Below are 16,584 nucleotides of genomic sequence, written 5' to 3'. Positions count from 1 at the left end.
TCTCTCTGTCCCTCTCTCTGTCCCTCTCTCTGTCTCTGTCTTTCGGTCTCTCTCTGTGTCCCTCTCTCTGTCCCTCTCTCTCTGTCCCTCTCTCTGTCCCTCTCTCTGTCCCTCTCTCTGTCCCTCTCTGTGTCCCTCTCTCTGTCCCTCTCTCTCTGTGTCTCTCTGTGCCTGTCTGTCTGCACCTCTCTCTCTCTCTCTAAACACAGAGACACACACACGTACACACACATACTGACGTACACACACACGTACGCACACACGTACGCACAAACGTACACACGTATACACAATCACAGACAGACATACACACACACATATACACTCACACACGCACACATACACACACACACACACACACACATACACACTCACACATACACATTCACACACACACACACACATACACACACACAAACACATACACACACACACACACACACACACACACACACACACACACACACACACACACACACACACACACACACAGGAGTACCAAAAGCAAATGTTTTAATTCGGTACCTCGGCGATAACAAAATATAATAAACATCAACGAAAGGAACACGTATACAAACTATACTGATACGACCGCAGGGTCTCCCTTCACTTCTCTCTCACGTATTCATACATGCAAACAAGATTAAGATCTTTCCTTTATTTGGTGTTTAACGTCGTTTTCAACCGTTCAAGGTTATATCGCGACGGAAGATTAAGATACAGGCATACTTACACACACACACACACACACACACACACACACACACACACACACACACACACACACACACACACACACGTACACAAACACAAACGTTTTCCCCTCGCTAACCGCCATCATCTCCCACCCCCCACCAATACACACACAGACATACACTTCTCAGCAGTCGTGTTAAAAAAAAAATACAGTAAAGTTTTTTTTATGCAACCATGGAATACCCTTGGTGTCTTGTCAGTTATATCGTGAACGTATCGTCTCCAAGCGTTGAATGTACTTTTGAAGCGAGCAAGTTTCACAGAATACATTCCCCCACTGCAGCGAGATAGACACTAACTCAGTTAACCAACTGTCATATCTTCCCTGACTCTCAAACTTGATCTGACTAACATCCATTCGGTCTTTGTCATGTCTTGCCTGACTGTCACATTTTCTGTGAATGTCATTCCGTCGTTAATTGTCTTCAACCCCCCCTAAAGACACACGCTCCATCTCTCTGTCCCTCTCAGCTGACATCGTCAGTATAGTCATCGCAGTCTTCACAGCCCCCTATACCACACGCTCCATCTCTGTCCTTCTCAGCTGACATCGTCAGTATAGTCATCGCAGTCTTCACAGCCCCCTATACCACACGCTCCATCTCTCCGTCCCTCTCAGCTGACATCGTCAGTATAGTCATCGCAGTCTTCACAGCCCCCTATACCACACGCTCCATCTCTCTGTCCTTCTCAGCTGACATCGTCAGTATAGTCATCGCAGTCTTCACAGCCCCCTATACCACACGCTCCATCTATCTGTCCTTCTCAGCTGACATCGTCAGTATAGTCATCGCAGTCTTCACAGCCCCCTATACCACACGCTCCATCTCTCTGTCCTTCTCAGCTGTCGACATCGTCAGTATAGTCATCCCAGTCTTCACAGCCCCCTATACCACACGCTCCATCTCTCTGTCCTTCTCAGCTGACATCGTCAGTATAGTCATCGCAGTCTTCACAGCCCCCTATACCACACGCTCCATCTCTGTCCTTCTCAGCTGACATCGTCAGTATAGTCATCGCAGTCTTCACAGCCCCCTATACCACACGCTCCATCTCTCTGTCCTTTTCAGCTGACATCGTCAGTATAGTCATCGCAGTCTTCACAGCCCCCTATACCACACGCTCCATCTCTCTGTCCTTCTCAGCTGACATCGTCAGTATAGTCATCGCAGTCTTCACAGCCCCCTATACCACACGCTCCATCTCTCTGTCCCTCTCAGCTGACATCGTCAGTATAGTCATCCCAGTCTGAACTCAGCCACGTGTCCGAATCGCCCTCTTCTTTAGAAGTAGCGGATCTCGCGAGATTTGAGTCACATGGACGACTGAAGTGACGTGGATGACGCGCGTGACGTGGCGTTGGCGGCGCCATGGGAAGAGACAGTAGTTCCGGTGAGGGCGGGGTGAGGGGGGTAGGGGGTATGTCTGGGTGAGATATTGACGGTGAGAGATGCACGTTAACCGGCAAGAGATAGCCAGGTCTCCTTTCAGCTCTGACGTGAGGTTCAACGTGAGCTATGGACGGTGAGAGATGCGTGTTATTGGGCGCGAGTGGACGAGGATTGTGGGACTGTGAGGGTGGAGTGATGGGGATAGGGTGTGGGTTCCGGTGAGATATTGACGGCGACTGATGCACGTTAACTGGCGAGATATGACGAGGTCTTCTGTCGGCAGGGGAGCCTGGACCACGCTGAGGATTGTGGGACGGGGAGGGCGGGGTGAGGGGGATAGGGGGTAGGTCTCGGTGGGATATAAACGGTGAGTGATGCACGTTAACCGGCGAGAAACGACGAGGTTTAAAGTTTGCTCGGAAGCCACTTTCAAGATGTGGATTGTGGATTCTCCTGCCTCGCTCTCTGTCAAACGATCGTGATGGCAGTAGATCTACTGACGACGCCCCACTGTCCGAGTGATCTGACCTCTGCCCAGTCCTCGCGCGTTGCCTTCTTCGTCTGTGACGTCTTCCCTCGCTGTGCTCGTCTGACGTCATACTGGCGTTGTCAGTGTGTGACGTCAGGCGTCGCGTCTCACGTTTGCTTATGTCACCGACGAATCTTTTTCTGCGCGTAGAATGACTACTGCCGTTTTCTGATAGCACGTCCGTAGTGACGTCATGATGACGCCTAGGTGAGCGGACGACGTCATTGTGCGATGATACAGAACTCTCCCACTCAGCATAAGAGCCACTGGGAACAGTACCGCTTAGGTGACTTGCACTCAGAAGCGACAAACTGCTCCCTTGAGGTGTGAGGTGTCTCTGACATGGGACGTTTGATGACGTCACAGCTTGAAGCAATTGTGTAACCAGCTCCAGGGGAACACCTGTAAAATATGAGCTTCCAGAGTTAATCTCAGATGCCACGAGAGAGAGAGAGAGAGAGAGAGAGAGAGAGAGAGAGAGAGAGAGAGAGAGAGAGAGAGAGAGAGAGAGAGAGAGAGAGATTCATCTTACAATGAAAGATACAATGCCTTTTTAATATTCCTTTTTAATATCATTTTTTTATTTTTTTTATTTAATCTCCTCCCATCCCCTCTATTTTCCTCTTTCTAGTTAATAATTTTACAAATATATCTCATAAATTTACAATATACATACAGTATTTTGTTGGATGTATTGCTTGTTTTGTAGTAGCGTATTAATTCAAGTAATCTTTTACAAGTACTTAAAAACTCTGTCGTTGTTGTCATTAATTTGTTTGTCTCTTACTGTTTTGGTGCAGATCTGGATAATGATGTTCTGGCCGACTTCTTCTTCTTCTGGCTGCAAACAAACATGCAATTTACATTGTCAACAGCAACAACAACAACAACAACAACAACAACAACAACAACAACAACAACAACAACAAACGCATAAGAACCTAACTTGGTAGATTCCAAACAACTTTCTGTAAACAAAGACTGACTACAGCTTCCCATTATTCCTTCCGTTGTTGATAAAATATCCCCCTTTTCCCCAAGGAACAACGCGGAACAAAGCTTGCTAATCTGTATTGAAAGAAACATCTACATGCATTAAGGCGAGGGGAAAAAAATGCAACTCCCCGTTTCAGATTTAGCCAGGATTTCACAAGGGATAAGACCATCATTCCATAACAGTCAATGTCGTTAGTAGGGGGCACAGTAGGTAGTAGGCTGCGTCCGTTAGCTCGGGACAGACCCACTACTGAACACCGTCGAAGTGACTCAGCAGAAGTGCAGTGTCATCTTCCGAGGGTAGCCCACTGCAGCGACCCGATATCTCCCCCTGGAGCGTCTGTAAAATCGACATGTCTGGCAGCGGAACGAAATTCAGATGTGGATGGAGCAGTGAGGGCAGGGACGGGGCGGTGTGAGAGCACAACGGGACAAGGAACAGGTGTAAGGACGAGGGGGAAAAAAATGACCATCATTCCACTTGGTAGTGTGCTTTCTGTACATGTACATGGGAGTTTTTGATGAATAATTTTGAAAATTAATTCATCATAAAATTCCAACTCGCCATAGAAAGCAGTCAGAGTGTTGATTTTTGGTATGTGTCTAATTAGAGGGATGGTCTTATCTCATGTTCACACCTGGCCAGATCTGAGATGTTCAGAAAAACTAATTTCACGTAAAGGAGTGTCATTTAAAAATGAAGACCAATACATGTTGTTAAACATTTGCCTGACACACAACAAGCTAACTACAGGATACATAATGCTTTAGATCACAGGAGCTTGTATCAAAGCGCCGATCGATTATTTGTATTAAAGAGTAGTAGTAGTAACACTGCAGTAAGGATAAAAGAGTAATAGTAGTAACACTACAGTAAGGATAAAAGAGTAATAGTAGTAACACTACAGTAAGGATAAAAGAGTAGTAGTAGTAACACTACAGTTAGGAAAAAAGAGTAATAATAATAATCGACCGGCGCTTTGATACAAGCTCATGTGCTTCAGATTTAGATGAAATCGATGGATTTCAATCAAATAGAACAATGGGTTTTTTTTAAACCACGAAATGTACAATTACCTATGATAAAGACGACGAGACCGATGCCGATGATGAGTAGAGAGGCTGTGACGATGATGATGATGATATCTGAGGATATCTTCTCCGCTGTAACATGGAAATACGGAGGATATATAACGTTTAAAAGTTTGATTGGGCCGAAATACAGACTGGCTGACATTACAGAGGCAGAGAAACAGACCGGAGGACAGACAGACAGACAGACAGACAGACAAACAGACAGACAGACAGACAGACAGACAAACAGACAGACAGACAGCCAGCCTGACAAACGGACAGACAGACAAAAACAGACAGAGAGACACATACAGACACAGATATAGACAAACAAACTCTTAGGCAGTTCAGATGTTTCCCGAATGCGTGCCTAAAAAGTTAAACAGCAACATACTCCTGTCATTCCCCAAGAAAAAATGTTTTAAAATCGCCTCACCCACTGGGCCATCGTCTTGTCTGGAAGCCGGGCTTCCAACGGGTTGGGTTGTTGTAGTTGTCAATTTGAATGTGGTCGTTGTGGTCGTTGTGGTCGTTGTTGGGTAGTGATCTGATAGTCAGGAAAAGAGAACATAAGTCTGGCGCTTAAAAGACCTCAAACGATATTCATTTGGCATTCCTCGTCGGGTTCTTTAAAATGTTAGTTCGTGTGTGTGTGTGTGTGTGTGTGTGTGTGTGTGTGTGTGTGTGTGTGTGTGTGTGTGTGTGTGTGTGTGTGTGTGTGTAAAATTTTAGTTAAACTATCAGCAAACACGGTGGTCTTGTATAAAAGTACTGATTGCCATTGAGATGTTTGACACACACGCACACACACACACACACACACACACACACACACACACACACACACGCACGCACACACACACACACACACACACACACACACACACACACACACACACACACACACACACACTCATACAACGCACACACCCCACCCGCCCCACACACAAGATTCACAAAAACTGTTGAAACTACACGAGATTCTAGATTAATGCAGTGAACATATAATATCATGTTAATTTTGTTATTGTGATCCATTTGTGTAAAGATAGTGAATTTAAGGAAGAGAGACTTACCATCACGAATGAATGTGTAGCCACACTCGAAGGAATCTTTGTTCCCAAAAACATTATGGCTAAACATCGCGCACGTGAAATGATATCGAGGCTGCAGATTGCTGAAGACTAGGACCAGCACAGCGAGGTTTGCATTGATTGAAGATCTGTTCGATGGAAGGCGATAGTTTTGATTGTATTTGTCCTGAAAAAACAACAACACTTTTTATTTCCCACAGTGAAAATGTCAGTTCACTTTAATACCCCCATCCCCCCGAAAAGTAGACTGACTGCAAAGATTCCAAAGTCCAGAATAAAAAACCCAGGAAAGATTAGTTATTAGAATGTGTATTTTTTTTTAATTTTTAATTTTTAATTTTTAATTTTTAATTTTTTACAAAAAACCTTCGCACTTCAGGAGGCGTACGGGCATTAACATGGAATAAATCCGTCACCTCTATGCACATAAATCAGCCAAGCTACTGAGTTTAGGTATGAGTCCAAGTGACATGAAGCTGGTATCCCCCGAACATGTTTAGTGAGTGATTTGCTTTGTCAAAAAATAAATGTTCTTGTCTTGTTTTTTTAATTCTTTCAGTTCTTGTTGGGCAAGAAGTTTGGGATATGTTTAAGGTAAGGAAACCCCACGGATTTCGCGCAAAATTGCGTTTTTTTGTGTTTGCGATACTCACTTGAATACAAACCGATTTGCACAAAACTTGCTCGGTATATACCTGAATTATTAAGGAATGCAGGGTGCAAATTTCATTATGTTATCAGCAGAAGCAATTTCAAAATGTCAGATTTTTAGTACCAATTTTCATCATTAGTGTTACCATTATGATATACGGTATTCGGAAATAACTCTGTCGGTTTTGTATGGATTGGGAAAGAGCGAATACTCTTTACTGAGTCAAACTTTCCCTCGTGACAGTATACGCCAGTCACTAACGAAGGGTTTATCTGAAAGACGTAGACCAGGAGCACGCGTGGAGAGTCTGCCTCACTAAAAGCAAGAGACTGAAGAGTAGTCACTCTCTCACAACCCATACAAACACGACAGTCTTTTTTATTTTCTGGAGTTCGTCTTTTATCATTCTTCTTGTTCTAGATATCGCCCTTCCCATGTTAACGATGACGTTCACCGCGAGAGATGTATCAAATCTTTTTTATTTTTTTATTTTTTTATTTTTTTTACAGAGTATCCTTTTATTTGCTTAACACACAAGAGATCGACTGCGTAAATGAATGCTGTGCAGAGTCGGAATGTTCGATGAATTAATTTAGCAAATCGAATAAGGTGTCACTTGCAGAGTTATTGGAAAAAAAATGTTACAACTCGGCACTTGGTTTCAACCTATCGAACTACTACTTATTGCCACATGATTACTATTTATAATTCAAGCTTCTCTTTCGTATGCGCTAGCCACTTTCCACGTGTCTCTGCTCTTCTTTCTCCCCCCCTCCCCACCCCCTTTCTTTTCCCTGCTCGTTTTGTCTTTTTCTTTGCTTTGATTCTGATTTAGAGAGTTCTATAATATTGTATGACTGTTGTGTACGACATTTAATACAATCCAACCGCATCTCATGGCACTGAAACTCCTTGACTTACAAGTGAATCTAAAGCTGATTTCTTGGATTGTGGATTTTTTTTCTTAGACTGAGCACAGTGGGTTCGTTTTGAAGGGGCGCTGTCGTCTCTTCGATCCACATCCACTGGCTCGCCACAGGGTACTGTGCTCTCACCGATTCTTTTTAACCTCTACACAAATGATTGTAGAGGCACTGACTTTACCCCACTTGTGAAATATTCTGACGTCCTGGACTTATCCAAATCTGGTTCCATTTATTTTGATGAAATTGAACGTTTTAACACATGGTGCAAGGACAACTTTTTAGACTCTAAAAAACAAAAGAAATGCTAATTGATTTTTAGAAGGAGCCTGTTATAACCCCTGACATTTTTTTTTATTGATGGTGTGCGAGTTGAGCGAGTGGATGAGTACAATATAGACCACACGCTGAATTTTTATGCCAACACAGAAATTGTCCACACAAAAATGTCTGCCACGTGTGTACTGTCTATAGAAACTCAGATCCCTGGATGTGAACCCAATGATTTTATGCACTTTTTACAGGAGTTTTGTTGAGTCTGTTAATGTTTTGTCTGCTGGTTTGGTGGTCTGGGTACCGTCAACAGAAGTGTTCTGGACAGGATTTTGAGAATAAGCAGCAAGATTGTGGGTGAAAGACAGATGCGTTTGACTGAGCTGTACGAAAGAAGAGTGGTGCCCAAGGCTGGAATGTTTGCAAATGACAAAGCGCATGTACTACTGGCCCAGTACTATGAACGACTGCCATCGCGTCGACGGTTCCGCGTGCCAAAAAACAGAACTGTCAGGGCTAGTAAGTTGTATTCCATTGTCCATTACGCTCTGAAACAAACAGTAATGTTTTTGTGATTCCGATGCTGCTGTTTTTGGTTAGGATTATTTGAGGTGGAAGTTCTCCTGTTGTTGTTTTAGAGGGATTAAATAAGTGTTGGTGTTTATAAATCTGTTACATCTTAAAGGCACAGTAAGCCTCCCGTAAACCATCACAGATACTGTCAGGCTTTTACACACAGTACAAACACCATTTCATTTAAACACTCACCGCTTGAGAACATTCTAGGTGCCCTCCGTAAAGAGCGAGCAATTTTCAAAGAATTTATTTTTGCGTGGTTTATCTTACCTCTGAGCCATCGTGAACCCGTGTAATCCAGTTTCCCTTTTTTCACAATTTAGCCGCCAGTTTGTCATTTCAATGGAAATCTCTGTAAGTTTATCTGCACTAGCACGTTATTGTGTACCTTTGAATCTGAAATGCAACATTGAAACGGCTGCGAACTAGAGCAGTGGCGGTTAACGGTTCAGAGGAACTGGCGCCAGGCAGCGTCGTCTGCTACGAGAACCACGACCTTGCGTGACCCTGCTTCCGGGCTATCTTTTTTTTAAACTTTCAAAACTTTGTATTGTTCTGATCTTGTCTTGATGAAAAAAGATTTATTTTATGATTTAAGAATGTTTGTGTAACTGTTTTATGTAACGAAGTTAAGCAAGGTGGATTGAATATGATTGATTTGCGACAGATGCAGTGTTCCTTTTTGTTAAGCTAGATTGTGAACCTAACTCTGTCTAATGAAGACCAGAAATGGTCATGGCTCCCAAAAGCACTGTTTTTCCGTTTTGGGAGTCGCTTTGAATGTTTTTTTGCGAACATTAATAGCAAACCATTTAAAGGATTGGACAGTATTAAATCGGAATTTTGGTCCGCTGTGTTGAAGGCATGGCTTGATAATAATCAAGTCGATAATGGTAATTCTGTATCGGGTTTGTTGTGGAACAACAAAGATATAATTTGTCAAGGTAACCCACTCTTTTTTGCGGATTGGATTAAAAGTGGTATAATGTATGTGAGCGATGTGTGTGAGAATGGACGTTTTGCTACCTATGAAGAAGTGTGTGAAAGAACTGGCTACACTGCAAATAGATTGCTTGAGTACAATGTTGTTCGTACAGCTGTACATCTCCTTTTAAGAAATGTAGCTATAGACGATGTAAATTGTCATGTTCTGTCTGTGACATTCCGACCTTTTGTGGAAAAAAAGTGAGATCAGTAAAAGAAATTCGAAAGATTCTCGTAGGAAAAAAATACAGCCCACCCTGTTCAGAAGGATTTTGGAGAAGAAAGTTAGGATTTGAAATCGACGAAAAGAATTGGAACTTAGCAGCCACTGTCACTAGTGAAGTTCGATTACGTGTACTGCATTGGAAAATATTGCAAAACATTTATCCAACTAATATTTTATTGTGTAAAATGAAAGTGAAGGCTGATAAAAACTGTACATATTGTGAGGATGAACTTGATGTATTGGAGCATTTTTTCTTTGAATGCCCAACCGTGCTCAGGTTTTGGAAATATATTGAAATGTACATATTAGTAAACATTGGCGAAAGAATTAGGTTGAATGTTACAGATGTGCTTTTTGGTATTAAAAGTAACAGCAAAAATATGAAGAAGATTAATCATATTATTTTAATCGCAAAGATGTGCGTAAGCATTTAAAAAAAACCCGATTCACGATTAACACTGGAAATTAATTTTGGAAATCATGTTGTTTTGAGATTTCGTTAGCCTGACGTTTTATTAATTAGAAACAAATTGTTTATTATCTCTGATTTAAGGTAAAGCATGTGAATGAGAAAGTATGTGTACAAACAGAAAACACACAGTTACCATGTTTGTTAAAAAAAAAAAAAAAAAGAAAGAATGTTTGTGTAACAAGTTGTCAATTTATTATTTAGATTTCAAAAGTTAGGTCAGAAGCGCAAAAAAGCACCGTCCGATTGTCTGATAGACAATCCGCAAAATTAATTCTTTGAAAATTGCTAGCTCTTTACGTAGGGCACTTATATTAGGATGTTACGTTCGATGAGCGTTCAAATGGAAGGGTGTTTGTACTGTGTGTAAAAGCCTGACAGTATCTGTGATGGTTTACGGGAGGCTTACTGTGCCTGTTAACGGCACATAGTTCCGATGTGGTAGTTTGTGATTTGTAAACGGAATTGAACGGCATTTTTGTGTATGACTCTTTTACATATCTGTTTTGAATCTGAACAGCGACAGATTTGTATGCAGACAGGTGTTTTAGTTGCGAACAATGTTTATTTATTGCACATATATTCAAATATAATATCAATCAATCAATCAATATGAGGCTTATATCGCCCGTATTCCGTGGGTACAGTTCTAAGCGCAGGTATTTTTTAAATATTTTTTTTATATTTATTTTATGCAATTTATATCGCGCACATATTCAAGGCGCAGGGATTTATTTATGCCGTGTGAGATGGAATGTTTTTGTACACAATACATCACGCATTCACATCGGCCAGCAGATCGCAGCCATTTCGGCGCATATCCTACTTTTCACGGCCTATTATTCCAAGTCACACGGGTATTTTGGTGGACATTTTTATCTATGCCAATACAATTTTGCCAGGAAAGACCCTTTTGTCAATCGTGGGATCTTTAACGTGCACACCCCAATGTAGTGTACATGAAGGGACCTCGATTTTTCGTCTCATCCAAAAGACTAGCACTTGAATCCACCACCTAGGTTAGGAAAGGGGGGAGATAATTGCTAACGCCCTGACCCAGGGTCGAAGTCGCAACCTCTCGCTTCCGAGCGCAAGTGGCAGTGCGTTACCACTCGGCCACCCAGTCCATATAATATTTAAATATAATATTAATATTGTAGTCTTTGGTTTGTCTGTATGTTACATCCACCACCATTGCAATTTATCGATGTGAGATAATAAAGTTACTTTGATTTGATTGATTTGATTGCTTTGATTTGATTGTGTAATTTTTCATCTGTGTATGACACGTAATACGAGCGTTCGTTTATTGTATCATTTCTACATTGAATTACCTCTTGTTTAAACCAACTGGGCTCGGGAAGCAGCAAGACTTGAGTTTTGCCTTGGGTCAAATTGTTTTTAAGAATAATCTTATCCCGTGTAAATGCACGAGTAAATCTGTGGTTGTGAAAGGATTGCTTACACGGGTAAATACAAAATACCCACCAGTTCGGGTTTCGGTTGACCAATAGTGAAGACAGCGAGGAAGCCCTTCTCTTTGTGGTGAGTTTTCTCGTTGATTTTGATGCTCTGAAAGCGACCATGAGTCTCAGATATCTGGCACCGGCAGGTCAGTTGTAGCCGGTCTGGCATCGTGCTCACTGTGCCCATGAAAGCTGTACAAAGGGAAAGATTTGTTAACTTTTTCAATGTGTGATAACTATATCTCCATGAACATTATGTAGAGAGAAAATGTTGTTTACTATGTCCTCATGTGACAACTATTTCCATGAACATTGTGAAGAGATAAAGATTTGTTTACTTTGTCCATGCACATCGTGAAGAGCGAAGATGTGTTACCTATTTCCATAGTGTCAAGAGAAAGATGTGTTAACTATATTCATGAACATTGTGTACAGAGAAAGACGTTTTAAGTATATCCATAAACATTGTGCAGAGATAAAAATGTGTTAACTACGTCCATGAACATTGTGTTGAGAAAAAGATGTGTTAACTCTGCCTGTAAAAGCTGTGCATAGAGAAAGATGCGTTAACTGAGAAAGATGCGTTAACTATGTCATGAACAATGTGCAGAGAGAACGATGTGATAACTTTGTCTATGAACAATGTGCAGAGAGAACGATGTGTTAATTATGTCATGAACATTGTGCAGAAAGAATGATGTGTTAATTATGTCATGAACATTGTGCAGAAAGAATGATGTGTTAACCATGTCATGAACATTGTGAAGAGAGAACGGTGTGTTAACTAAATCATGAACATTGTGCAGAAAGAATGATGTGTTAACTATGTCATGAACATTGTGAAGAGATAACGATGTGTTAATTATGTCATGAACATTGTGCAGAAAGAATGATGTGTTAACTATGTCATGAACATTGTGAAGAGAGAACGATGTGTTATGTCATGAACATTGTGCAGAAAGAATGATGTGTTAACTATGTCATGAACATCGTGAAGAGAGAACGGTGTGTTAACTATGTCAAGAACATTGTGAAGAGAGAACGATGTGTTAATTATGTCATGAACATTGTGAAGAGAGAACGATGTGTTAATTATGTCATGAACATTGTGAAGAGAGAACGATGTGTTAATTATGTCATGAACATTGTGAAGAGAGAACGATGTGTTAATTATGTCATGAACATTGTGCAGAAAGAATGATGTGTTAACTATGTCATGAACAATGTGCAGAGAGAACGATGTGTTATGTCATGAACATTGTGCAGAAAGAATGATGTGTTAACTATGTGATGAACATCGTGAAGAGAGAACGGTGTGTTTTAGATAATACTTGTACTTCTATACCTCAGTGCGACTTAGAAGACATCTGGAAATGAGCGTAGAGAAATATATGTTAACTATGCCCATGAACATTGCAAAGAGAAAAAGATGTGTTAACTATATCATGAACATGGTGTAGACAGAAAGGTACCTGAACTATGTCCATGACTATTGTATAGAGAAAAATATGTCAGTTATTTTCAAGTTAACTATGTCATGAACATTGTTCCGAGAGAAAGATGTGTTTACTATATTCATGAACATTGTGTAGAGAGAACGATATGTTAACTATGTCCATGATCATTGTATAAAGAGATCAAGATTGGTTAACTATGCCCATGAACATTGTATAAAGAGAAAGATATGTTAACTTTGTCCATGATCATTGTATAAAGAGAAAGATATGTTAACTATGTCCATGAGCATTGTGTAAAGAGAAATATATGTTAACTATGCCCATGAACATTGCAAAGAGAAAAAAATTTGTTAACTATGCCCATGAACATTGTGTACAGAAAAAATGTGTGTCCATGAACATTGAGTAAAGTGAAAAATATGTTAACTGTGTCCATGAGCATTGTGTAGAGAGAGATTTGTTAGCTATGCCTATGGACATTGTGTAGAGTGAAACATATGTTAACTGTGTCCATGAACATTTTGTAGAGAGAAAGATGTCGTGTTAACTCTGCCTGGAAAAACTACATGCAGAAAAAATGATTAATTAATTCATCGATATTTCAGAGAGAGAGAGAGAGAGAGAGAGAGAGAGAGAGAGAGAGAGAGAGAGAGAGAGAGAGAGAGAGAGAGAGAGAGAGAGAGAGAGAGAGAGAGAGAGAGAGAGAGAGAGAGAGAGAGAGAGTCAGACGAACAGACAGCCAGATAGTCAGACAGACAGACAGACAGACAGACAGACAGACAGACAGACAGTCATACAGGCAAGCAAACAGAAAGAGACAGAGAGACTTACTACACAATTTCGGAGTATGGGCATCGGGTGGACATAGCTGCTGACCGGCTACAGCCGTAGCTATGGTTACAAGAATAAACACCAGCATCGTGTTGTCTGGTCATCAGATATCCGTATACCGTCGTCGCCGGGAGAATCGTCAGCTGGTTTGTATTTACCCAGTGAACATTCAGGTCTCGAGACAGATCTGAGCTGCTACGATTGTCCTGTTTAAGTGCACACACGGAAATATTTTCTGTGTAACCCCAGTCCTATTCGGCGTACAAGACCACTCTTTTGACAAGTGTAGTGATCCATACTAAACGCCGCATTATGGTTGTATGAAATAGCAAGTTGAAACTCAGTGAGTTGAAACCTACACTAATATACGCGGAAGCGATGCGTTCTAATGTACTGCAGGTCACATGCACCAATCTTTTGTTACCTTTTGGATTTAGTGAACGAAAGTTGTACCATCTACGTAGAAATATACCACATAATAATGAGTTTTTTTTGCTTGAACGACAGTGCTGTCTGTGTACTGCCTGGTGCTGTCGTTATTTTATTTTTACCGAGAACTGAAGAACAGATTCATGCTCAACAAATCATATCCGGTGCTGTCGTTATTTTATTTTTACCGAGAACTGAAGAACAGATTCATGCTCAACAAATCATATCCGGTGCTGTCTTTATTTTTATCAAGAACATCAAGAACTGAAGAACAGATTCATGTTTCTACAGAGCATATCTTAACAAACCAATTGCAACTGTTAAAAGTCATGATTATTTATTCGAGTGTTTTTTGTTTTTAGTTTTTGCCCATGTAACAGATTCACAGAGTTCAGTGAGATTCTCTTATCATTTTCAATAATACTACTTTTACTTCCATACCTCGGTCCGAGTTTGAAGACGAGATGAGAACACAGATATATAAAACACCGGGTGGTACACGGGTGACTGACGACCCCGGTTGTGTTATTCCATATCAGTCTTTTCGTGGAAACTGGTCAGTATTCACCCTTCTAGTTTAGTCCAGTCATTATGCAGCGACTAAATGTGCATGTTTGCATGTTTCTCCAGCGATGAATGCAGGGGAGTCACGGTGAAGTCATTCTCAAAAAAAGAATGACCGAAACCGGAAGACTTTAGGTGCACAGTCGGTTCTCATAAACAGGCGCACGAAAGAAAGGCTCGAACTTTTGTGAACATTTAAAGGTATAATACCTAAGAAAAAAAAAGGCCCATAGATGAGGTGGGGAATAGCTCAGTCGGTAGCGACGCTGGCTTCAAAACCAGTTGTCGCTATCGGCGCGGGTTCGATCCCCACGCCGTTCGGCGAGGGATTTTTTTCCCAGAGTCAACATCGTGCAGACTCTCCTCGGTGGCCGAACACCCCCGTGTGCACGCATGCGGACGATAAAGAACCCAAGTTCACAGCGAAAGTCTCAGGGCTTGGAAACATGAATACACGCATGCAGAAACAAATATGGGTAGCGCCGTATACTGTATGGCAGCTCGCTTTCCCCAGGGACAAAGAATTTCCAAGAGGGTAACCTCACAGGACTATATTAAATCTTATCCTTATCCTTATCCTTAGATCGCTTCAAAGTTACACCATGAGATTCTGCATTGCCAATAATGCTACCGCGCAGTAGGAATACCTTAACTTCACAAAAGCAAGTAGGTTGTAAGCTTAATTCAATGTTGTAACAGTGACGACAGCGATACTAATTCATCAAAAACTGTCATTCCTTCTCTGCGCTGAACCCAGTCAGACGGTTCTTCAGAAAAATTCTCCACTCTTATGTAATATTTTAATGGACAATATAAAGTGCTGTTATTGTTATTGTTATTGTTCTTCTGCGTTCGATATTCATGACCGTCAAATCCTCAGGTCGGTGGCTGCCATGAAGTCCGCAGTCTTCTGCAGTTGGGCAGCGGGTCTCCAGAGCTTGGTGGCTGCCATGAAGTCCGCAGTCTTCTGCAGTTGGGCAGCGGGTCTCCAGAGCTTGGTGGCCACAATGTTGATTTATGGTATTTGTGTAAGTGAAAAGGTGCTCTTATTCTTAACCCGCGTGAAAGCTTGGAGAGATCTGTGGGGCCTGACGTGATCGTTCTCACGGGGAAGGCGTGTGTGTGAAATGGTGGAAATTTGTCCGATCTCCCAGGTCAACTTATGTGCAGACCTGCTTCGTGTATACGCAAACACACGACCAAGTGCGCACGGAAAAGATCCTGCATTCCATGTCAGAATTCGGTTGGTTATAGAAACACGAAAGTACCCAGCATGCTTCCCCCGAAGGCGGCGTATGGCTGCCTGAATGACGGGGTAAAAACGGCCATACACGTAAAAACCCACTCGTGCAAAAAACATGAGTGACCGTGGGAGTTACAGCCCATGAACAAAGAAGAAGAAGAAGAAGAAAAAATTGAAAAACTGGTGAGTTGTTCCCGGTCTTCGGTTTTGAAACAGGCAAAAGTTCCCCAAAATCGACCTAACAAAAATGTAAGATACAAGTTAAAAAAAATTCAGAATAGGCAAAATGTGTCAATGTTTATGCAAGGAGAAGGTCACATCATTTATCTATCTTGAGTCTTTCTTGGGTTTTGTCATACCTACTGATGCAGGTGTCGATCGAAAAATGGGTTTTGCGTCAACAAACACACACAAACTGACTCACACTGACTCACACACACATACACACACACACAGACTCACCCACACACAGACTCACACACACACACACACACACACAACCTTCAACCCCTCCCCCAAAAACAGACACGTCTTCTTCATTCAAAATAGTTAGTTTTGAATCTGTACCTTTTTAATTAACCAGTTGGGGACAATAGTGAATAACTTCTTTTGAAAGACCCTGAAAGGAATGACCTCATGTACGATACAATA

At 41.5% G+C, this 16,584-nt stretch overlaps 1 protein-coding gene across 1 annotated transcript; it reads right to left on the bottom strand.

The window, feature by feature from the left end:
• Nucleotides 1-496: 496 nt before the first annotated feature.
• LOC138970550 (uncharacterized) lies at nucleotides 497-15,694 on the bottom strand. The gene is made up of 8 exons (XM_070343015.1): nucleotides 14,568-15,694; nucleotides 13,698-13,903; nucleotides 11,432-11,601; nucleotides 5,823-6,006; nucleotides 5,183-5,293; nucleotides 4,750-4,836; nucleotides 3,464-3,517; nucleotides 497-3,078 (listed from the first exon to the last, which is right to left on the bottom strand). Exons 2-8 carry the CDS (start codon nucleotides 13,783-13,785, stop codon nucleotides 1,973-1,975), a joined length of 1,800 nt encoding a protein of 599 aa, XP_070199116.1. The 5' UTR covers nucleotides 13,786-13,903; nucleotides 14,568-15,694; the 3' UTR covers nucleotides 497-1,972.
• Nucleotides 15,695-16,584: the final 890 nt, after the last annotated feature.

This window comes from Littorina saxatilis, linkage group LG7 (assembly GCF_037325665.1).
Source record: "Littorina saxatilis isolate snail1 linkage group LG7, US_GU_Lsax_2.0, whole genome shotgun sequence".
In the NCBI taxonomy this organism is placed as follows: domain Eukaryota; kingdom Metazoa; phylum Mollusca; class Gastropoda; order Littorinimorpha; family Littorinidae; genus Littorina; species Littorina saxatilis.
Note: the sequence above shows the minus strand (reverse complement) of the source record. Positions and strands in the feature narration are given on the sequence as shown.